The 23,566-nt window shown below is 42.1% G+C and overlaps 1 protein-coding gene across 1 annotated transcript; it reads right to left on the bottom strand.

Annotated features, from left to right (window-relative positions):
* Nucleotides 1-136: 136 nt before the first annotated feature.
* LOC115105701 (rab GTPase-binding effector protein 1-like) lies at nt 137-22,632 on the bottom strand. Its single transcript, XM_029628005.2, has 19 exons — nt 22,475-22,632; nt 16,175-16,303; nt 15,814-16,017; nt 15,275-15,438; nt 14,971-15,090; nt 14,258-14,393; nt 13,481-13,659; nt 13,139-13,246; nt 12,125-12,427; nt 11,868-12,020; nt 11,384-11,488; nt 10,978-11,094; nt 9,019-9,117; nt 8,502-8,642; nt 7,334-7,523; nt 5,266-5,321; nt 4,380-4,478; nt 3,956-4,072; nt 137-3,387 (listed from the first exon to the last, which is right to left on the bottom strand). The coding sequence occupies exons 1-19, from the start codon at nt 22,518-22,520 to the stop codon at nt 3,286-3,288; spliced, it is 2,568 nt and encodes an 855-aa protein (XP_029483865.1). The 5' UTR covers nt 22,521-22,632; the 3' UTR covers nt 137-3,285.
* Nucleotides 22,633-23,566: the final 934 nt, after the last annotated feature.

Here is a 23,566-nt window from a genome sequence, read left to right as displayed (position 1 = left end):
TTTCCCATTTTATTTTAGTCACTAAGTATCTGGAATTCACAGGCTGTGCTGTCCAGTGTTTTTTTATGGGTTCTACTAAGAGCCTTTTACAGGATTGCCCTCCAATGGTCCATTGAGTTTGAGAGACAGTCACACATTCTATAAAGTACAATTTGGTTTATTAGGTATATACAGAAATGTACACAGTACTGTATATACATTTGCAAGAGGCCCTAGCAGAAGAATCAAAGCATTCCTCCCACCATTATCAGAATGACTGTTCTGCAGGAAACATTACGCCACAGTGAAATCCTAAATTAAAACGGTCTTAACTGAAAGCCACTGTCATTTTTCATTGGAATTTCAGTAACTGTAGGAGCACAAGAAATGTGTTTATGCAAAGCCCAAATAAAAGGGGTTGTTTGAGGACAATAACACACAGCAGCACTATTCAAGAGAAGGGTAGACAAGTTATTCCATAGAAATGATAGAACCAAAAAGCCTTGTTAATGCTGACTGTTAAGAATTCAATTTGAAATAGACAGATATTCATCTCCTTCGAAATGAATGGGGTACTGTGAACATGTTGTAGTGACTAGTGATTATCACTATAATGATAGAGCTTTGATACTTAAAATACACATGTATTTGAACCCAGGTCTAAACCGAATTCACAATATTACACAGAATCAATCATTTTACAAGCCATAAACATTCATTTCTTTCAGCGCAAGTTAATCTGACTTCCTTACTCATATCCTCTCAAAACATAGCAAGATTCTGATAAACTCAAGACATTTACAGATTTATCCAATTGATACAGATGTAGTACATGCAAGTCAAAGATCAATGATCTCAATGTATCCTTAAAAATCACATTGTCGAATTATGTTCAGTGTTAAGGAAACATCTCCTATAAGGATGATTGTTTTACAACAGTTAAAAGCAATAAACCATGCGGTCATGTCTAAACATTTTCCATAGAGCAACCCTAAGTGCTGTAAGCACCACGGTCACCTCAGCTAATGAATGAAAATGCATTTTACCCACCACACACAATTAAATCCACAAACTGTTAAGTCCATCACTACCACCATTTAAAATCCTTGCCTAGAGGTTCATTCCTTTAGAGAAATTAAAATGCAAATACTTCACGGTGCATTACGTGTTTCTAAAAGGCTGTATTAAGTAGATTATTCAAATGTGGAAAGTTTCTCCCCAAAGCCAACCATTCTCTTTCGTGTGAACGGCCTGATGGGATTGCTTGAGTGACAAACCATATTGAAAATGTGTGTTATTATATTGGTGAACTTTTCTGATCCTAGAGACCTCTATTTTGTACAGCTCTTGCTATTAGTAATGATCATAGCCTTCATTGCCAAAACCATATTCATTCTGATTCAATAATTCCATCTCCTAGTGCCCACTTAGGGTTCAGTGATTATCAGTCAGGATGATTTGACAGTTCTGTCCAAGAAAAAGGGACATGAAACCAACATGGATCTAATTTAACAGGAAGAGTACTCAACAAGTTCCATGGAAACCTAGTAAAACCTGACCATGAGTCAGATGTCACATTATTCATCATTTCCAATGAGACATGACACCTACACTTAAGGCTCAAATGAACCATTTTTATATTAATATCAAATCATTTCTGGGTAACAATAAGGTACCTTACTATAATAGATTTCCAATCAAATTGGTAAAAAATTACTTTTTAGGAAAAACTCAAGCAAGAATTTTGTTAGTACTGTCTGGCAGTGGTCTGAGTGGGGAGGGGAAAACTGAATACCAGCTGTAATTGACAGAGGTTTGCAACTCTTTATTGGTCTATTGACTAATTTAACACATGCTGATGTCACTACACAAAGCCAAAACCCCCACCCATGCAAACCTGCTGATTAGAAGGTCCTGTGTAGATTGTATTTTCAACCAGCAACTATCAGGAAATAACACTTTTCAGTGTTAGTTTCATCAACTGTTGTACAATATGACATAAAAACAGCGTAGAAATCACATTTGACAGCACTGGGCCTTTAAGCAACTTCAGAATGTGCTCAAGAAGTTGTGCCAGAAACTCCATGACACTAGGGACAGTGTTGATGAATCAGGTAGTGTTCAATGTGGACATACTTTACAAATGACATATCCTGGTCAAAGCCCCCTCATTTCAAAAGAGTATTTGTGGTGCAGCCAGAAACAAAACTATACGAGTGAAATATGAAATACATAGGAAAAAGTAGAGACAAGAGTGCATTTTCTCAGCAAGAGGGACAAAAGTCAGAGAAACTTTTCATCAATGAGTTACCATTAACATTCAGGCATGACACTGAAAATGTAATCAAAGGAACATTGTCAATGGTGATCCCAGACCATGAAAAATCCACCCTTCAGAAGAATTAGTCAATTAGTTAGTTCTATGGATTATCCATTCCATTGACATAGTCACCTGGAATGCCTTTCAATTAACAGGTGTGCCTTCAAATGTACAAGTGACTAGGTATCCCCTTTCCCTTGTTAAAAGTTCATTTGTAGAATTTCTTTCTTTCCTTAATGTGTTTGAGCCAATCAGTTGTATTTTGACAAGGTAGGGGTGGTATACAGAAGATAGCCCTATTTGGAAAAAGACGAAGTCCATATTATGGCAAGAACAGCTCAAATAAGCAAAGAGAAATGACAGTCCATCATTACTTTAAGACATGAAGGTCAGTCAATCGGAAAATTGAAGTCTAAATAGTAAAAATACAGAAAAACCCTTGCATGGAGAGAGAAAAGGAGATTAACAGTAAACATAAGGGGCAAGACTAAGTAAGAAACTAAGTGGAGCGAGAACATTTTATTAACCACTTGCAGAAATTGTATGGATCCATTTGTTCCCTTTACCTGAAAGAGAAGTTGTAGATGAAAGTGACTTAGAAGAAGACTACAAACTCCTCCTTTGGTTGGGCTAATATGGCCAGTCCAATGTCTACAGTAGAACCACAGGAAAGATACAAGAATTACCACTCTGCAGGAAACAGTCATTTAGTTATTTACAACCTCTTAGTAGTGTTCACCTTCACTCCTGCCTTGTGTGCTTCAAATCCTATACAGAAAAGGCCTTTTCTCCTGTAATGATAGACATCCTCCATCTTGGATTTAGACTTAATTTAAAAACACCCACACCCCTCTTATCCCTCCGGAGCCCTTCAATTGGGTGGTAGAAGTGGGGGAGTGGCCTGGAAAGGTGGGAGAATGTCATTAGGCCAATGAGATAGAGGGAAATGAGGGGCAGGAGGGAGAATGGAGTTTCAGCCAAGGGTATCATGTCTCTGGGAGCTGGCTGATGTCAGTCAAGTTGGTGTTGTTGAGGATGGCTCGGATACGGTCTAAAGAGTCAGCCTGTCTGATCCGCTCCAACTGGACCTGAGGGGGAAGAGTGAATTATTTATATTGAATTTACTAGATCTAGAAATACACATACAGCCATGTAGATGGCGCACATCAGATACAGTAAAATAAGTCACTATCAAATAGTGTAATGAGCACTGATGAGGTGCTGTATATGGTTGCCATGGTAAGAGGTATACTATAAGAGTTGGAGTAATGTTGCCATAGTAACACCACTATCATGCGGACTCACCTATCAAGTGTAAGGTCAGACTATAGAAATAGAATGAATTCACTCTATTTCTATGGGTCAGACAAGGTACAGAGCCATTTGTCAAAGAGAAAGGTATGGCTAAGATCTACATCACAAATGTTGATTTAAGACTATTATGCATTTTACAAGCAAGTAAGTGTTCCTCCAATTCTAGGGGAAGGCATGCATTGCCTACCAATAGACAGAGGCACGGTCATACATAACCTAGGACACATATTTTGGAGGCGCATTTTCTATGAATGTTAAACACCCCAAACTGAAGAGTAACCACCGTTTGTGATCTCAGAGAGCCTAGTGGCCATGGTAACCCAGCAGCAGTACTGTCCCTACCTGGAGTGTCTGGGAGAGCTTGACAAAGTCCCTCTGCACCTGCTCACTAACATCCAGCTCCGTCTGCAACCGCAGGGCTTTGTCCTTCTCATCCAATGCCTGAGCCTCCAGGGCCGTCTGTCACCACACACAGCACACTGAGTATCACTACTCCCACTCGATGCTGAGACTTATCACAGATAGTTGAGAAAGAAACAGCAGCATGGCCAGTTGTAACATACAGGCCAGTGGAGTCTGCTGTGGGGAAGATGACTAATAATTGCTGGAACAAAGCCAATGGAATGGCATCAAACACACGGAAACATGTTTGTGTATTTAATACCATTCCACCTATTCCACTCCAGCCATTACCACAAGCCCGTCCTCCCCAATTAAAGTGCCACCAACCTCCTGTGATATGTCTGAGCAGTGAATGACCTCTGACCTTGGTTGTGGTGAGCTCTCTGAGCTGCTCCTCCAGACTGCTCTTCAGACCCTGGACACTCGCTAATGTCTTCCTCTTTTCTGCCAGGCTGCTCTCCAGCTGGGAAATGAGCACATCACAGTTATTATCAACTACTGGCATAAACAGTCTACTACCAAACTCAAAGACGTGATTTCACAGTCTGGGGAGGCTGTTTGATGTTGTTTGGACGATGTGTTGATAATGAAGGGGGCTGTGCCTTACTAGTAGGTTCTCTGTGTCTTTCTCACTCAAACACGGAGTGTCACCTCCTTCCATTACAACTGTTTGATTTACAAATCCAAACGAGAGGTCTCAAACAATCAATGTGTCAGCTCTTGATAAGAGCGGAATATGGAATTATAACAGCCTCCTGCCCAGACCAGTGGGACTCAGCTCTCGCTGCTTCACGTGATCTGTGCGTCAGCTACGCTACAGACCGACTACGATGCAGAGCAAAACAATTAGGTTAAGCCAATGGTCTACAACCCTGGTCCTGGTAGAAAGTTAGATGCACAGGCCTTTGTTCCAGCGCAGTACTCAAACACCCAATTCAAGTAATCAACTAAACATCAAGACCTTGGTTAATTCAGGTGTGTACGTGCGAGGCTTGAGCAAAAGCCTGCACCCCCTGTAGCTCATTAATAACCTCATTAATTTACAACAGCTTTCACATAACACATTGGTGATGGTAAATAAATCATTCACACCTACATTTGTACATATTGTTCCATACAGTAACTACTAATCCAACAAGCTAGTGGTTTTAGGCCTTAGCTGGGATTACATGATTGAAGGCAGCCACTCAAGACAATCTGACTTCACATTCAGAGGCGTGACTCATGCAGTCTCCCTACAGTTCATTTACCTGTTCTTTCTCAGCTTTCACTCGCTCCAGCTCAGTTTTCAGACTGGATAATGACGCTGGGGAAAAGAAAAAAACAGATACATAAAGTGTCATTATGATGGTAATCAAAACATCAACCCAAGACATGCGTTCTAGAATTCTAATGCAGGTCCTGGAAAATGAGTTGTCAATTCATGAATAATGCATTAGTGCTGTGTGGCTAGTCTTAAAGGGTGCGAATCTCCTCTGCCAAGGAGTGGTGTGTGAGGTGTGTGTGTTACTAAGCAAGCAAACAAAATACTCCTCCATGCTATTAGACTGACACACAGCGCAATCAAGTGTTCATAACTTGGGCCAGAATTCAACAACTTTTCCGCACTTTAAGCAGTGTGTTTGATTAACATTTCTGAAGACAAAGAAACAAAAAAGAAAGCTATGATGTTATGCCATATTAATGGTATTACATGGTTAGTCATAACCATGCTAACTGAAGTGAATGGCTATGACTGGACTATGCTAGCAAATAACAGGTGCTATGTCCATAATCCTCTCATTCCCATACCAATCTGGCATGCCACATTTTCAAAAACATTACTGCAGTGAGTGAGTTTCCGTGTCATACGGTCATTAATCCAACATGTACAGCATTAACACACAAACAGCCTAAAGAAGATTCGTCAGTGTGTTTCATAACTTCCAAGATGTCTGAACAACAGTCACCAACCAAGAAAAAAGGAAAGGAGAAAAGTGTTTGAGGGTACAGGGGAAATCTTCAGAGAACGAGGGTCTTTGATGAAATTCAAAGGAAAAGACAGGCAATTTCATGGTGGAGAAGCTGAGTTCAGTTGCGCTGATGGGTTCAGTATGTGACCGTGAAGCTGAACACTTGCTCAGCACATGTTTTATCCCTTAACTCTACTGTAATTTGTACTGCTGAAACTACTGTAAGCCATACAAGTTTGAACTGACGGCTAAGCATCATATTTAGCATCTCTGGCTCTTATTAAATGCAACTCAAGATTCTTTATTGCTCATATTCACTCTGCACCAGCAGTTAATCAACAGGTATCCAGATAGCTCAACTCAGAGCCATAGATAAACATCTACACCTGCCCAGGACATACACATGAAATGTAAACTTTCGGTAAATCTGGTACATTAATCAATAGATATCTTGATTAATGAGCATGAGAATTATAGCACAACAAAGTTACAGTGTCTCACACAGCAGGTGTGAGACACTGTAGCTTGTAGGGCTCTCCAGGTCTCGTGAAATTTTGTGGAGGATTGGTGATGATCTGGGGGTGCTTCAGCAAGGCTGGAATCAGGCAGATTTGTCTTTGTGAAGGATGCATGAATCAAGCCACGTATAAGATTGTCCTGAAAGAAAACCTGCTTCCTTCTGCTCTGACAATGTTCCCCAACTCTGAGGATTGTTTTTTCGAGCAGGACAATGCTCCATGCCACACAGCCAAAACAATCTAGGTGTGGATGGAGGACCACCAGATCAAGACCCTGTCATGGCCAGCCCAATCTCCAGACCTGAACCCCATTGAAAACCTCTGGAATGTGATCAAGAGGAAGATGGACGGTCACGAGCCATCAAACAAATGTTTTTTTTGTGCCAGGGGTGGCATAAAGTCATCCAACATCAATGTGAAAGACTGGTAGAGATTGTGCCGAGACGCATGAATTACCCAGAGTTTTGCCAAATATTTATTTCTGAACACTGTTAAAACATTAGTATTGATGTTTAAAAATGAATATTAACTTTATTTTCTTTGCATTATTTGAGGTCTGACAACACTGCATCTTCATTATTTTGACCAGTTGTCATTTTCTGCAAATAAATGCTCTAAATAACAATATTTTTATTTAGAATTTGGGAGAAATGTCAGTAGTTTATAGAATAAAACTATAATTAACATTTTTACCCAAACACATATCTATAAATTGTAAAACCAGAAAAACAAATAATTTTGCAGTGGTCTCTTAATCTTTCCCAGAGCTGTATGTCAAATATACATCTATGGTTCTTCTCCATCTATCCTTATGTGTCAAGCCTAAGGAATGAGAAGGTGAGCCTCACCTATCTCCTCCTTGCAGCCATCTATCTCTAGCTGTAGTGTGTCCTCCAGGTTCTCTTTGAGGCACTGCTCTGCCTGGAGCTGCTCCTTCAGGAACAGGATCTCCGCCTTCAGCTTCTCTTCCAGGTGGTCTGCAGCCGTGCGCACCACAACTATGTCCTCCCGCAACTGCAGCACCAGGGCTTGTAGTTCCTAGAGGGGAGCAGAAATAGTTGCACGTACCAATTTAAGTGAGTCACAATGGGTATATGAATGGTGAAAGAAGTACCTGATGAACATGTAAATAGCTCGATGGTGTGAACCAGACGGCCGTCTGCTTCTGGGGACCGTGCACTTGAAGATGTGTATGGTGACTTACTCATACATTTCAGACCAAGTTGTTCCATCCCTTTCATACTTGTTACTATCAGTTCTTCCAAGATTTAATTGTTTTCTTCATTTACTCCAACGTATTCCTATTTCAATACCTCATTAAAAAAAAAATATGTAATTGAATACTGAGATATGAGTTTATATGGAAGGAAAAGACGCCAATAACCATTATGGTGGTTACGAGAGTTTAGATACTGCATTTTCATCAAGTTTTGGTTTCACTCTAAAGACTTGTTCATGTTAAAGCAGTCAACAAGTACACTATAGAATCCTTAACACCCTGAAGGGCCATAGTATGTTCTCCCTGCCAGTTCATTAACCAGTCAGTGAAATAGTACGTGGTCAGTCAAGGTGATGGTTTCAGTTCTGAACGACAGATTCTGTGCAGGTCTGCTAACATTACTAGATCTTTACAATTCCAGGTGTTTTGTTTTTCTACAACATTAACATGACACTCCTATAATTTGTGCAGAATCTATGTATTTGGAACACAAAGTGTTAGAAAATGACTTGACTAAATCTAGGAATAAAATACATATCACCTTATCCCCCTTGGATTTAAATGTGGAATATTACTGATGTTGTCATCTTTGTCAATGCCATGTAAGCACAGGGGGAAAAAATGAAGAGCCTGGATGGTCCTTGCAATGAACTCTTGTTTATTATTCAGATGTCAAGAGACATTCTTCTGTAAATCTATGAATTAGTGTGAAAAAAAGAAGAGGGCTCTCCTTTAGACTATTGAGATGCGCCTGAGAGCAATTCTCAAAATGGTGGCTGTGAATGATTGTCTCGTACTTGCACCATGGTGGGTAGTTTGAAGTCCTCCTGCTGCTGGAGAGATAAGTGGAGTCGGTGTTTGCCTGTTAGGCTGTCGTTGTCCCTCTGCAGTCTGCTCAGTTCCTCCGCAACCTGCTCCCTGGACTGCATCAGCACAGCCTGATTATGGCAAAAACAGCACTCAGTCAAATCATGTGGCATCATCCTGTTTCCTCCTGGTGTTTCAATGTACTGTCAAATGGAACTGCCGGACAGAGACCACAAGTGTGATTAGAGGTCAAACGTCTATCAGGCAGAACATTCCATCACATTTCCACTAGCTCTCTCTTCAGCAAGATAAACATCCTTCTTAATTACAGTAAGAAGCTGGTTGAATCACCAAATCAAAAAAGGCACACGCAGCGATGGCATGTTCAAATGCTTTTGCTGCTAACTTTATTTACACAGGCCTTCTGGCACAGACTGACACTATTGAGACACCGGAGGCCCAAACAGAGGCTGTATTGAGAGGCTGTAGCAGAAAAGTGCTGCTCACCATCTGTTCCTGTGTGTTCCTCTTGGCCTGACTGAAGGCCTCTTGTAGTGTTTTAAGCAGTGACTCGGACTCCTGGACTCTGTGCATGAGAGCAGCGACCTGGGAAAAAGCAAGAGATCCACATGCTCCAGAGGATAACTGAACATACAATCCACAGAAAAAGAATGACGTATCCTGATTTATCCACATTCCAACCGTAAGCATTGTACAGTCGTGGACAAAAGTTGAGAATGACACAAATATTAATTAAGTCTGTTGCCTCAGTTTGTATGAGGGCAATTTGCATATACTCCAGAATGTTATGAAGAGTGATCAGATGAATTGCAATGTCCCTCTTTGCCATGCAAATGAACGGAATCCCCCAAAAATATTTACACTGCATTTCAGCCCTACCACAAAAGGACCAGCTGACATCATGTCAGTGATTCTCTCAACACAGGTGCGAGTGTTGACGAGGACAAGGCTGGAGAGCACTCTGTCATGCTGATTGACTTTGAATAACAGACTGGAAGCTTCAAAAGGAGGGTGGTGTTTGGAATCACTGTTCTTCCTCTGTCAAACATGGTTGCATGCAAGGAAACACATGCCGTCATCATTGCTTTGCACAAAAAGGGCTTCACAGGCAAGGAAATTGCTGCCAGTAAGACTGCACCTAAATTAACCATTTATCGGAACATCAAGAACTTCAAGGAGAGCGGTTCAAATTATGTGAAGAAGGCTTCAGGGCGCCCAAGAAAGTCCAGCAAGTGCCAGGACTGTCTCCTAAAGTTGATTCAGCTGCGGGATCGGGGTACCACCAGTACAGAGCTTGCTCAGGAATGGCAGCAGGCAGGTGTGAGTGCATCTGCACGCACAGTGAGGCGAAGACTTTTGGAGGATGGCCTGGTGTCAAGAAGGGCAGCAAAGAAGCCACTTCTCTCCAGGAAAAACTTCAGGGACAGACTGATATTCTGCAAAAGGGATAAAGTAATTTTCTCTTTCCAATTGTTTGGGGCATCCGGAAAAAAGCTTGTCTGGAGAAGACAAAGTGTGCGCTACCATCAGTCCTGATGTGCGCTACCATCAGCTACCATCAGTCCGGGGGACAAAAAAAAACACAAATTCTGACAAACTCCAAACATTGATTATGCAAGAATGGGCTGCCATCAGTCAGGATATGGCCCAGAAGTTAATTTACAGCATGCCAGGGAGGATTGCAGAAGTCTTGAAAAAGAAGGGTCAACACTGGAAATATTGACTCTTTGCATCAACTACATGTAATTGTCAATAAAAGCCTTTGACACTTCTGAAATTATTGTAATTATACTTTAGTATTCCATAGTAACATCTGACAAAAATATCTAAAGACAATGAAGCAGCAAACTTTGTGGAAATTAATATTTGTGTCATTCTCAAAACTTTTGGCCACGACTGTACATTCTTTGAAGATTAGAAATAACTCCTCAAACAACAAAAGAGCTAAGCATAAAGATTACCTGACGCTTTACTATCCTTGACACTTTTTGGATTCTGAAGTGTGTTAATGTGACCTTTATTTTTATTTATTTTTAATTTTACCCCTTTTTCGTGGTATCCAATTGTTTAGTAGCTACTATCTTGTCTCATCGCTACAACTCCCGTACGGGCTCGGGAGAGACGAAGGTCGAGAGTCATGCGTCCTCCGATACATAACCCAACCAAGCCGCACTGCTTCTTAACACAGCGCCATCCAACCCGGAAGCCAGCCACACCAATGTGTAGGAGGAAATACCGTGCACCTGGCAACCATGGTTAGCGCGCACTGCCACAGGAGTCGCTGGTGTGCGATGAGACAAGGATTTCCCTACCGGCCAAACCCTCCCTAACCCGGGCGACGCTAGGCCAATTGTGCGTCGCCCCACGGACTTCCCGGTCGCGGCCGGTTACGACAGAGCCTGGGCGCGAACCCAGAGTCTCTGCTGGCGCTGAAGGAGGACAGACCTTTGCAGTGGTTTCCTCGTTGCCCTGTTTCACAGAGTCCTCCAACTCCTGTTTTTCACTCATGGTTCTCTCTAGCTGGTCGTTGGCCTGCCGCAGCATCACCTGGAGCTTCTTTACCTGAGAGATCAAAGAGACGGAGACAAATGAATGAGAAAGATTGGCACCAGCTAACTTGCACTTTTTCTTTCACCCCATTAATTTGGGATTCTTGTGGTCAGATTTCTTCTAATGCATGTAGCTTAGTGGGAGCCAAACATATGACATGGAATACAGAAAGACTAAATATCACTAAAGATGACTTTGATCTTGGGAGGAACTTTCCCTTTAAGTATCCTTGACATAGGTGTATACATCACAAAAAGTTAAGCTGTAATAGAGTGTCACAGGGAATGAGAGAGGGCGTTACTTGATCGCGTGTCTCTGCCTCCTGGCCCTGGATGACCTGCAGCTGTTTTTCGTAGTTAGAGCACATGTCACACCGCCGTCCCAACTTCCTTCCTGCGTTCTTCACCTAGTGACAGACAGCCAAGAATGAAGTTAGGAGGAATACCACATGGTAAATACAAAATATTTATATGGAAACCCCCAGGCTGTCCATGTGTGCAGACTAAACTTTACACAATTCATATCAGTGTAAAGAATGTTTACTTTATTGTTTACTTTATTTCAACACCTAGGCTACATTGTATTTTCCTAATAGTAACAAATACAGTACTTAGTACTAAATTATACTTATTGGTGCTTTTGAACCAAAGTGGTTAAGGGATTACAAGCCAACAACGGTTACCATGCAAACAACGTATAGTGGACAATATTGTACTGCAAAACAAAGCCCAACCAAAACATCAAACAATTTAAATGAACCAAAACACTGTATGAAACTGTCTGACCTCTTGCTGAAGCAGGTTCCACTCCTGGTCACTGACCAGGCGGTAGCCTGACGGGGTCAGGAAGGTGGTGTCGTGGGCGTGGGAGATGCTGGACATCAGCGAGGCCGTCTCCTCCTGCTCCGGCGTCATGGCCTTTATAGCCTTCTCCTGGTCCTGGATCATAACAAATCATTATTTAAAACTGCATTTAAAAAGATCAATCGTTTTACAGACACAATACATGAAAGTCAAAGTCTTATAAAAAGTTGATTTAAGACCTTCGTGAGTAGGAAGTGGCCGGCCGTCAGCTGGATGGAGCTGACCGATAGCGTGTCCCCAAAGCCCGCCAGGCCCTCAGGGGCCCCGCAGTCCGCCCCCACCAGGGGTCCGAAGTCGGACTCATCTAGGTGGCTGGCCGACTTGGCCTTATGGTTGTAGCCACCCAGGCCCTGGAGACCAGGAGAGGAACCCAGGCTGTCTGTGGACTGGACCCTCCGAAGGCCGTCTTTGTAGAGGTCCATAGGGCCCCCTGCCACCAGGTCAGAGTCTAAGGAGTGCATGGAGCCGTGGGCACTGTGGGGCTGGTGGAGAGAAGAGGGAGGGAGAGAATGGTTGTAATGATCAAAAGTAGATGAGTAGCACTTCAAGCTGCGTTCACAGTCAGCCCATTCAGATCTTTTGCCAATTATTTACATATCCCATTCCCATCGGATCTTTTCCAGTGACAGGAAATAAGCATTGCATCAGTGTGAATGTGCAAATCTAATATGGGTCACATGTAAAACAGTGCGAGTCAGAAAATAAAAATTGATATAGAAAGAAAATCAGATTTGGGTTCTTAGGGTGGCTGTATAAACACAGCCTCAGACACTCAGAATGACAAAGAGCAAAATAAAGAAAATGTGTGGGGATGTGCTTTTGTTGTGAGTGCGATGTCAAAACTGGAAATGAGAGGTACATTGTCAGAGAATAGTGCTTTGAACAAAATCACATGCTTTAGACCAATTTCTGGAATACTTATGTTAGTGTCATTAAAGAAATTCTCCAAGATATTTAAGGAGATGGCATTTTAGACCACAATTGACCATGCTTGTCACAGCGGATTAGGTGGAGAGGTTACCTTATACATTCAACGAGACCCAAAGTCATTGTAAAGATGTGGAGTTAATGTCCAGATTTTATGGCTATTTCATATTCAATATGAACTGAAGAGATAATGTTTTAAAGAGAGAAGATCACATGTGTCTGAGGCATGTGCTCTCTGTAAGGTGTTGGTGACCTCATATCCATACCTCTTCAATACTGAGCCCAAGGAATGAGTCTTCTAAAGGTTCGGTTTCTGTCCTGTCTTCCTCGTTCTGCTCCTTGGCCTGGCTGATCCTTTCCTTCTCATCCTCCTCCTGAGGGAAACAATGTCAATAATTGGACTACACTTTGACAGGGTATTTACGCCTTTTTAACTGACTGGCATTCCCATAAGAGCACATGCACACACAATATCACGTCAAATTGTCTGTCATTACACTGTCAGTATTTACTCTATTCCTCATATATTGTCTCATTCAATCTTGCACGGCCAGACACACCCCAGGCCACTAACCCCCCACACCACTTCTGACTCCAGGTGTGCGTACCTGGTCCCTCTTCTTAATCTCTTCCACCTGCCGGAGCTGCTCAGAAGAGAGCACATTCTCGATCCTCTGCATGTCCCTCATCAGCAGCCTCTGTGACTCCAGGAACTGGTCGTTGGCCCGCTGCCAAGTGTGCTTCAGCTGGTTGTGCTGCTGCCGCTCCAGCTCCAAGAGGTGACACACTGACCATGGAAGAAAAAAACATGACAGACGGATATATATATAGCGAGAGATAGAGATAGCGGGGAAAAAAAGGGACAATACTGTGCTGTACTTCTGTATTGAAATGTCTTACATCTCTTATCCTTATGTTTGACAGTATAAGAAAATTTGAAAGAAATACACAACGCAGAGAGAGGACAAGAGGTCATTAGAGTACGAGAGACAGAGGATTAAAAGTCAATAGAGTACTAAAGATGAATGGAAATAGTGTTTTTTCTGTAATAGGGGATTAATGGGAGGAATTTGTCTATACAGTGAGCCTGAAATAGGATACTTGTATTTAGCCATTGGCCCAGTTTTATTGCAAGGAATTCTAATTGGTCAACCACAGGCAAGGGCTGGGTTATAAAACTACATGCTGTCCCTTTGTTCTGTGGGGAGAATCACTGGAGAGCGTCACTGAGGACAGGGGAGAATGACAATCTACTTCCAAACATGATTGGTCCTACTTGAAAACCTATTTTCCTCCCCTTGATTTGCTTTGGGGTCTGTGTTATTAAAGAATAACATCAACTGCTAACAGCTTGCTTAAAAAAAAAAGCTTTACGAGTGTGTCACCTTCGTGGAGCTCTTTTCGTAGTTTCTCTGCGTCCTCCTGAAGGACTGACTTCTGAGTGTTGAGCACCGCCACGTACATCTCCAGGTCTGTGCGGCAGGATTTCTCTGCTTCCAGGACATGATTGAGCTCCTTTACCTACAGGACGAAAACAAGTAATTTATCAGTAACTCAAATGACATATTTAAACTGAAAGCCATTTTTAGGAAGTATTTCTTCCACTGTATCACTTCAGACAGTTTTGCCTAGATTATTTGTCTATAAATGTCATAAATAATGATCCTAAATTCATGGTCCTCTGCAAATGGTCTAAATTAGGGGTCAGCAAAAGGGATATTTTTATTATTTTAGTTTTGGGCAAAAAATAAATAAAAAAATAACCAGGAATTCAGCAAAAAAATGTGTTTAATTTAGGAAATCTGTTCCCTACAGACACATGTGATCGTGTCTCATTGTAATTTTCAAATACAAATCTCTTCTTAGGCTTAGTTGTGGTCAATTTGCAGTGTACAAATTATAATTAGGTTACGGCCCCCTGACCATCCACTCCGTCAAATCGACCCACGGCTGAATCTAGCCTACCGTCGTCTAGATATAACCCATACTGCAATTGACATCTTGGATGGATAAGATTGTTTTGTTAATAAAATAAGCATGGAGATCTTGTCTGTGTTGTAAAAGTCTTTGTTTTCCTTTCCAGACCCTTTTGACTAACCTTCGAGGCCTCCAGCTCCTTCACCCTGTCCTCTGCCACAGTCAGTTTGACTTTCAGAGCTGCTATCTCCTGCTCCATAGGCATTACCACTGACCGTAGCTTCTCTGCATCTTCCTGGGCCTGGGGGAAAACACATTCAAATAGAGTCACATTCCAATTCTCTTCAAGGCTTCTCTATGGAGATTTTCTGTTTTTATTAAATTGATTGAATTGCAATGGAATTGACCCCAACACTGATGAAAGGATTAATGTACTTTGATGACCCCCCCCCCCCCCCCCCCCCCCCGGTGTGAAACCAGCCAACCTTCTTCATGTCGTTCTCCAGGTTCTCCTCCTCCTGGCCGCCCTCAGAGAGGCGGTGTCTCAGCTCGCCCATCTCCCTCTCCACCACCTCCCTGTACTGGTTCCATTGGGCACGCTCCTGCTCAAGGCGCTGGTGGAACTGCACCTCATACTCACGCACTGTGTCTGAGGGGGAGGGGAGATAACACAGTACCAGTCAATGTGCTCATAACTGATCCTCAGTGTAAAGAATAGCAGTGGATTTTCAAATCAGGCTCATTAATAGATACCTACTCAACTCAATTTAACAAACTTTATTTGCTGACAATTTTTTATTCTATGTTCAATTCTGCGTATCAAGCTAAGATGCTACTTCTATAACAGAAGCATGGCAATGACATGGGATCAAAATGACTGCCTTTCATGCAGGCCTAGTCTAGAGGAAATGTTACATGGGTTATTTACAGCTACTGGAATCCTTCCAACAGAGTCCCCAACTAGATACTGAATGGCAAAATTAGGGCCAGAGGAGGCAATGTAGAGTTAGCCTAGCTACAGTACCTTTCATGATGGCCTGTAGGGAGGCCACCTCCTCCTGCCACTGTCCCTTGACCTGGTCAATGGCCTCCTGCTTGGTGCTCTCTGACACAGTGGCCACCGCCTTGATGTTCTCCATGTCAGCTTGGGCCTGTTCCAGCTGGGCCTGTACACGACTCAGCTCCGACTGGGCCCCCTCCAGAGACGCTGCCTGGCACTTCAGTTCCTCTGGGAGGAAAGAGAGGAACGGTGAGGAAAAAATAGGAGGTAACCCATGATAAGGTTGGATATGTTCCAGGAGACCAGGGTCCATATTCATGAAGCTAACTACACAAGTTTACCATTAGCAACATGGCATAATGCGGACAGCAGATTGAACAGTCACCTTCTTTGGACAGGTAGAGCTCTTTGAACTTGGCCCGTTTCTGGTTGAACTCAGACTCCAGTTGCTGTTTGCGCTTGACAAAGTCAGCTCTCTCCTGCTCCAGGGCTGCCACTCGCTGCTGGAGCACCGCTAAGGGAAATTACAAAACAAGAACACTAAAGAAACTTCCAGGAGGAAAAAAGGGTATTCGTCTACACACTGCAATTACAACCAGCCTGAAAGCAGTGATTTCATTTATTTAAAGGGAAAAGTCAAAAGGCACTCGCACATCTGAGCTATCTTTGTTGCAGGTGCATGGTAACAGTTGAATAAGATAAGAAAAAAAGAAGAAACCTGCACTGTTCTTGACAGTATCACTGCTCTTTAATAAGCTTTACGTATCGGCCTCAAGGCCTTCGTCAGAGCTTTGCGAGGGGCAATCCATAACTACATTTTTGGTATTGCCAAGGCAGGACTCAGTGAGAGGGTCACTTGGTCTTCACTTCAACAATAATCCCTGTTGGTGTTGTTTAAAATACAATAAATGGAGGTCTAACTGGTGGACAAATTATTATTTCACCAGGTTGGCCAGTTGAGAAAAAGTTCTCATTTACAACTGCGACCTGGCCAAGATAAACAGAGTTACACATGGAATAAACAAAACGTACAGTCAATAACACAATAGAAAAGTCTATATACAGTGTCTGCAAATGAAGTAAGATTAGGGAGGTAAGGCAATAAATTGGCCATAGTGGCAAAATAATTACAATTTCGCAAATAAACCCGAGTGATAGATGTGCATTAATATTCTGAACAAGTAGAGATGCAAAGGAGCAAAAATATATATTTAAATAAAAATAAATAAAAATATGGGAATGAGGTAGTTGGATGGGCTATTTACAGATGGGCTATGTACAGGTTCAATGATCTGTAAGATGCTCTGATAACTGATGCTTAAAGTTAGTGAGGGAGATATGAGTCTCTAGCTTCAGTGATTTTTGCAATTCGTTCCAGTCACTGGCAGCAGAGAACTTGAAGGAAAGGCAGCCAAAGGAGGAATTATCGTTGGGGGGGTACCAGTGAAATATACAGTTGAAGACGGAAGTTTGCATACACCTTAGCCAACTACATTTAAACTCAATTGTTCACAATTCCTGACATTTAATCCTTGTAAAAATGCCATGCCTTAGGTCAGTTAGGATCACCACTTTATTTTAAGAATGTGAAATGTCAGAATAATAGTAGAGCTGAAATAAATCACTATTTTATGTCTTTCATCACATTCCCAGTGGGTCAGAAGTTTACATACACTCAATTAGTATTTGGTAGCATTGCCTTTATATTGTTTAACTTGGGTGAAACATACTTTGGTAGCCTTCCACATGCTTCCCACAATAAGTTGGTGAATGTTGGCCCATTCCTCCTGACAGAGCTGGTGTAACTGAGGCAGGATTGTAGGCCTCCTTGTTCGCACACGCTTTTTCAGTTCTGCCCACAAATGTTCTATAGGATTGAGGTCAGTGCTTTGTGATGGCCACTCCAAAACCTTGACTTGGTTGTCCTTAAGCCATTTTGCCACAACTTTGGAAGTATGCTTGGGGTCATTGTCCATTTGGATGACCCATTTGGACCAAGCTTTAAATTCCTGACTGATGTCTTGAGATGTTGCTTCAATATATCCAAATAATTTTCCTGCCTCATGATGCCATCTATTTTGTGAAGTGCACCAGTCCCTCCTGCAGCAAAGCACCCCCCCAAAACATGATGCTGCCACCCCCTTGTGTTTCACAGTTGGGATGGTGTTCTTCAATTTGCAGCCTCCCCCTTTTTCCTCCAAACATAACGGTGGTCATTATGGCCAAACAGTTCTATTTTTGTTTCATCAGACCAGAGGACATTTCTCCAAAAAGTACCATCTTTGTCCCCATTTGCAAACCGTAGTCTGGCTTTTTATGGCGGTTTTGGAGCAGTGGCTTCATCCTTGCAGAGCGGCCTTTCAGGTTATGTCGATACAGGAGTCGTTTTACTGTGGATATAGATACTTCTGTACCGGTTTCCTCCAGCATCTTCACAAGGTCCTTTGTTGTTGTTCTGGGATTGATTTGCACTTTTCGCACCAAAGTACGGTCATCTCTAGGAGACAGAACGCGTCTCCTTCCTGAGTGGTATGACAGCTGCGTGGTCCCATGGTGTATATACTTGTGTACAATTGTTTGTACAGATGAACATGGTACCTTCAGGCGTTTGGAAATTGCTCCCAAGGATTTACACCTCCAATTGACGCAAATGATGTCAATTAGCTTAACAGAAGCTTCTAAAGCCATGACATAATTTAATGGAATTTTTCAAGCTGTTTAAAAGGCACAGTCAACTTACTGTATATAAACTTCTGACCCAGTAAAATTGTGATACAGTGAATTATAAGTGAAATAATCTGTCTGTAAACAATTGTAGGAAAAATTACTTGTGTCATGCACAAAGTAGGTGTCCTAACAGACGTGCCAAAACTATAGTTTGTTAACAATATATATGTGGAGTGGTTTAAAAACTAGTTTTAATGACTCCAACATAAGTGTATGTAAACTTCCGACTTCAACTGTACCTGCTGGAGCGTGTGCTACGGGTGGGTGCCGCTATGGTGACCAGTGAGCTGACATAAGGCGGGGCTTTACCTTATAGATGACCTAGAGCCAGTGGGTTTGGTGACAAATATGAAGCGAGGGCCAGCCAACGAGAGCATACAGGTCGCAATGGTGGGTGGTATATGGGGCTTTGGTGACAAAACGAATGGCACTGTGATAGCCTCCAACACGCTACTCAGCAAATTGGATGCAGTCTATTTTGTAAATGATATCGCCGAAGTCAAGGATCAGTAGGATAGTCAGTTTTACGAGGGTGTTTGGCAGCATGAGTGAAGGATGCTTTGTTTCGCAATAGAAAGCCGATTCTAGATTTAACTTTGGATTGGAGATGTTTGATGTGAGTCTGGAAGGAGAGTTTACAGTCTAACCAGACACCTAGGTATTTGTAGTTGTCCACATATTCTTAGTCAGAAACGTCCAGAGTAGTGATGCTAGACGGGCGGGCAGGTGGGGCAGCGATCGGTTGAAGAGCATTTAGCATTACTTGCATTAAAGAGCAGTTGGAGGCCACAGAAGGAGAGTTGTATGGCATTGAAGCTCGTCTGGAGGTTTGTTAACACAGTGTCCAAAGAAGGGCCAGAAGTATACAGAATGGTGTCGTCTGCGTAAAGGTGGATCAGAGAATCACCAGCCGCAAGAGCGACATCATTGATGTACACAGAGAAAAGAGTCGGCCCGAGAATTGAACCCTGTGGCACCCCCATAGAGACTGCCAGAGGTCCGGACAACAGGACCTCCGATTTGACACACTGAACTAGTAGTTGGTGAACCAGGTGAGGCAGTCATTAGAGAAACCAAGGCTTTTGAGTCTGCCGATAAGAATGCAGTGATTGACAGAGTCGAAAGCCTTGGCCAGGTCGATGAATACGGCTGCACAGTATAGTCTTTTGTCGATGGCAATTATGATATTGTTTAGGACCTTGAGCGTGGCTGAGGTGCACCCATGACCAGCTCAGAAACAAATCAATCTCACTAATTGTAGCCAATCCAAATGGACAATACCTATGCCGTACAAAATACCAAGCAGTATTCTGGGGCTAGAATCAAATGAGTATTTAATGACTGTATTAGCATAGTGACTGTGTTAGCAAGATGTTTGACCAGAAAGACATGCTCAAATGAACTAAACAAAGACTTTGACGTAGGCCTGAACATCAACAAACTCCAGGGGGTGTCCAAGTTGGTAAAATATTCAACTTCATTACATATAAAACAGCATGAGTTGCCTGATATCCCTTGTGTCCAACATAATGGTTATATAAAATGGCACAGTAATATAATTTACTTTTTAGAGTCAATCTCCAGCTCAAAAAGTACACTAGTTGCCAGTTCCCGTCTTTGATTTGGGTTTTTTGGCCTACTCTGGGAATATCTCTCCACTAGCTTTAAGCTACATACTGTACAGCTTTTCCCATTCAAATAAAAATGTATTTGTCACATGCACCGAATACAACGGGTGTAGACTTTACATTGAAATTCTTGTTATGAGGCCTTCCCAATAATGCAGAGTTAATAAGACAAATAGAAACACAAGAGGAATAAAAATAGACAAGAATTAAGCTATATGCAGGGAGTACCAGTACCATAACAATGTGCTGGGGTATTTGAGGTAGCCATGTACATAATGACAGGGTCAAGTGACAAGGCATCAGGATAGATAATAGTCAAATTAAAATAAAGAATAGCGTAGCAGCATAGGATGAGTGTGAATGTGTCTGCATGTGTGTATGCGTGTGTGTGTGTCTGTACAGTAGTGTATGTAAATGTGTATAAACAGAATATAGTCTTGTGAGTGTGCATAGAATCAGTGCAAGATAAGGTCAATGCAGATTGTCCAGGTAATTAACTATTTAGCAGTCTTATGGCTTGGGGTAGAAGCTATTCTCGGAGCCTGTTGGTTCGAAAGCCGATGCTCCAGTACCGTTTGCCGGATGATAGCAGAGAGAACAGTCTATGGCATGGGTGGCTGAAGTCTTTGGCAATTTTTCAGGCCTTCCTGACACCGCCTGATATAGAGGTCCTGGATGGCAGGGAGCTCTGCCCCAGTGATGTACTGGGCCGTCCGCACAAACCTCTGTAGCGCTTTGCGGCGCATTTGCCATACTAAGCGGTAAAATCGTCAGATCAGTGTTGCCTTTTGCAAAGCCTGTCTTTAGTCAATTAAATGTGTTATTGCACTCATTTAGCACCTGGTGAATGTAGCCTTAATAATAATAATAGTATTTTATATAGATAGCCCTTTTCATTAGAAGTAGAATCTCAAAGTCGCTATAAACACACACAACCAAAAACATTGTGCTAAACTAAGGACGGATATGGAGCACCTCTACTTTGGACAACTCCTAGAAATGGCATACAAGTCAGAGGCCGTTAAAATGAACAGAGGTGTGACAATGTCAGCTTGTGCATATTGCAGAGCATGACATATTTCAGAGTGGGATGACATCAGTATCATTACAACCATTGACACAACTCATTATCTCCATTGCAAGATCTGGTGTAGATAGTTCGACAAAATCTGCAAGAATCAAGTAAATTGAATTCCGTCATAGGCTGAATTTATCAATACATTTTGGCCAACGATGTATCTGCGTGGCTACTACTAGCAAACTAGCTAGGGTCTGAAACTCAAAATTGGTCCATGTCCCCTGCTAGCTCTAGAAAATCCTTCTCCATGTACATTCGCCCGCATTTGGTTAACTACAAATTCAGACAAGGTCTTTTAACATGTAGAATAGTCAATACTCAAACCGTTTTTTAAAACATATGCCCCTTATATTTCATATCTGCGAGAAATATTTAAAAAATAGAAAACACTTACTGTAGCCGTTTTGCACAGATCAACAAGTTGTGTGCCTCCAGTTGATGGAGACACACTTCCTCCCCAGTTTCTTCCATAATCAAACGTTGTTAAAGAAAAATTCCATCCGAAAACTATATTTTGGTATTTGTTTCGTTAGTCTATTGTTGACATAGGAACACTAACCCTAACAAAAAGGTGTGAGGTAATTTAACCTTTTGTGTTTTCTCACTGCGTTTCCAAAAACTTACCGCAAGCGATGTGCGTTAATAACGTTTAGAGCAAGCGTCGGGCTCTAATGAAAACTCCCCCGGGCAATAGGAGCTATAGCACTTAGAATCTATGAATGGGATAGTCCCCTGTTAGTTAGAGTAGACAAAAGCTATGCAGCTAACTACATTTAGAAAACAAGGGGATGGAAAACTAACGTTAGCTAAATGTTACAATATTAATGTTTAAATAAACACTGTTCGAAAACGTTTGATACTTGTACAAATGTGACTGCCAGCATTATCCCTTTCCAGTTTCCACTGCGTCGATGGTCTCGCCTACTGTCAATGGCTTCAAAACAACAATGACAGGTATAGTGGTAGTTAACTAGCTAGTTAGGTAACATCAACACCGTTCGACTAGCTAGCTAACGCCAAGATGGGTGTATTTATTTTCCAACAACGTATGGAAATCTAGTTTTGGGCCTGTGTAGCTCGCTATGTATGAATATATCCAGCAAGAGAGAACATTGAAATAATGTCCAGGGAGAGGGAGTGACACGTCGGGTGATGGTGCTTGCTGAGCCCGATTATTCACAGGCCGTTTAATTATCTGTATTAAATCGAGACTATACCACATAAAGACTATCAAAAAATAACAAATCTTTACCGTCATGCTGGGGCTGCCGGGCGGATCCCGAGGCCTGGTCGGCCATGGTTTCCAGGGAATAGAATTGCAATAACCGGCGCGGTGTTGGAGGAAAGCTAGCTAGCTAGGCGTGTCCAAGAAAACAGCCTGCTTGAAAGTGCTTGCTACATGGAAGACAACGTCATTGAAGGAAATAGCACACTACGCATGTGTGAACACTACCACATAAATATCGGGGATTTCCACTAGTTACCACAGTCACAAATGGCTATATCCCAGATTATCCATTATATTGACAATATACTCTAGTGGCCGCTCTAACGAAAATGCATTTATTAAAAAATGGAAGGCAGTCGGTAGGAGGCAAGATCAAGTGGGATCATGAGGGCAGATACGCGTGTGAACAACACACACACACACACACACACACACAATGGTTTCCACTAGTTACCATAGCCACAAAATAAATATTTGGCTATAGTAAAAATTCCTGAAAACAAAAATTTACTTCTTTTTTTAAATTCAAGATTATGGTTAGGCATGAGGTTAACCGTGTGGTTAGGTTTAAAATCACATTTTAAGAAGATACAATGTAGAAACAGGCGGGGTTTATGACTTTCTCAATTTTGCTAGGATGTCACGTGTCCTACTCGTATCAGTACACTCTTAACAATCAAAGCCTTACGAAACTTATATTTTATAAAATAAACCATATATTGAAGACCTAATGCATTTGACACCCCTGGCATGGAGCTTCCTATTGGCTGCTTCTGATCATTTCCAAGTGGGGAAACTCTTTTTCCGCATTCATATCATGTCGGGGTGATCGGAGGAACGTCTTGCCTACTTCAGAGGAACGATTTGGGCATTCATATGCTCAGAGCTTGGAAGGAACGCAATAACCATTCTCACCATTGACCACTGTGTTTGTTGCCATTTTCAGTGGTGCATGATGTCAAAGTTCAGCATGTGGGAAAGATCGGGGTCAAGAGATCATTCCCAATTTTCCTAGTCATAATTACAGATTGGAGGGGCGTTCACATGCATTTTTCCCAGTAGGAAGGTCGTATTTACGAGTTGCCAAATTGACGTCAATGCGGCATATCTACGCAC

The sequence above is a fragment of the Oncorhynchus nerka genome, linkage group LG10 (genome assembly GCF_034236695.1).
Source record: "Oncorhynchus nerka isolate Pitt River linkage group LG10, Oner_Uvic_2.0, whole genome shotgun sequence".
Lineage (NCBI taxonomy): Eukaryota > Metazoa > Chordata > Actinopteri > Salmoniformes > Salmonidae > Oncorhynchus > Oncorhynchus nerka.
Note: the sequence above shows the minus strand (reverse complement) of the source record. Positions and strands in the feature narration are given on the sequence as shown.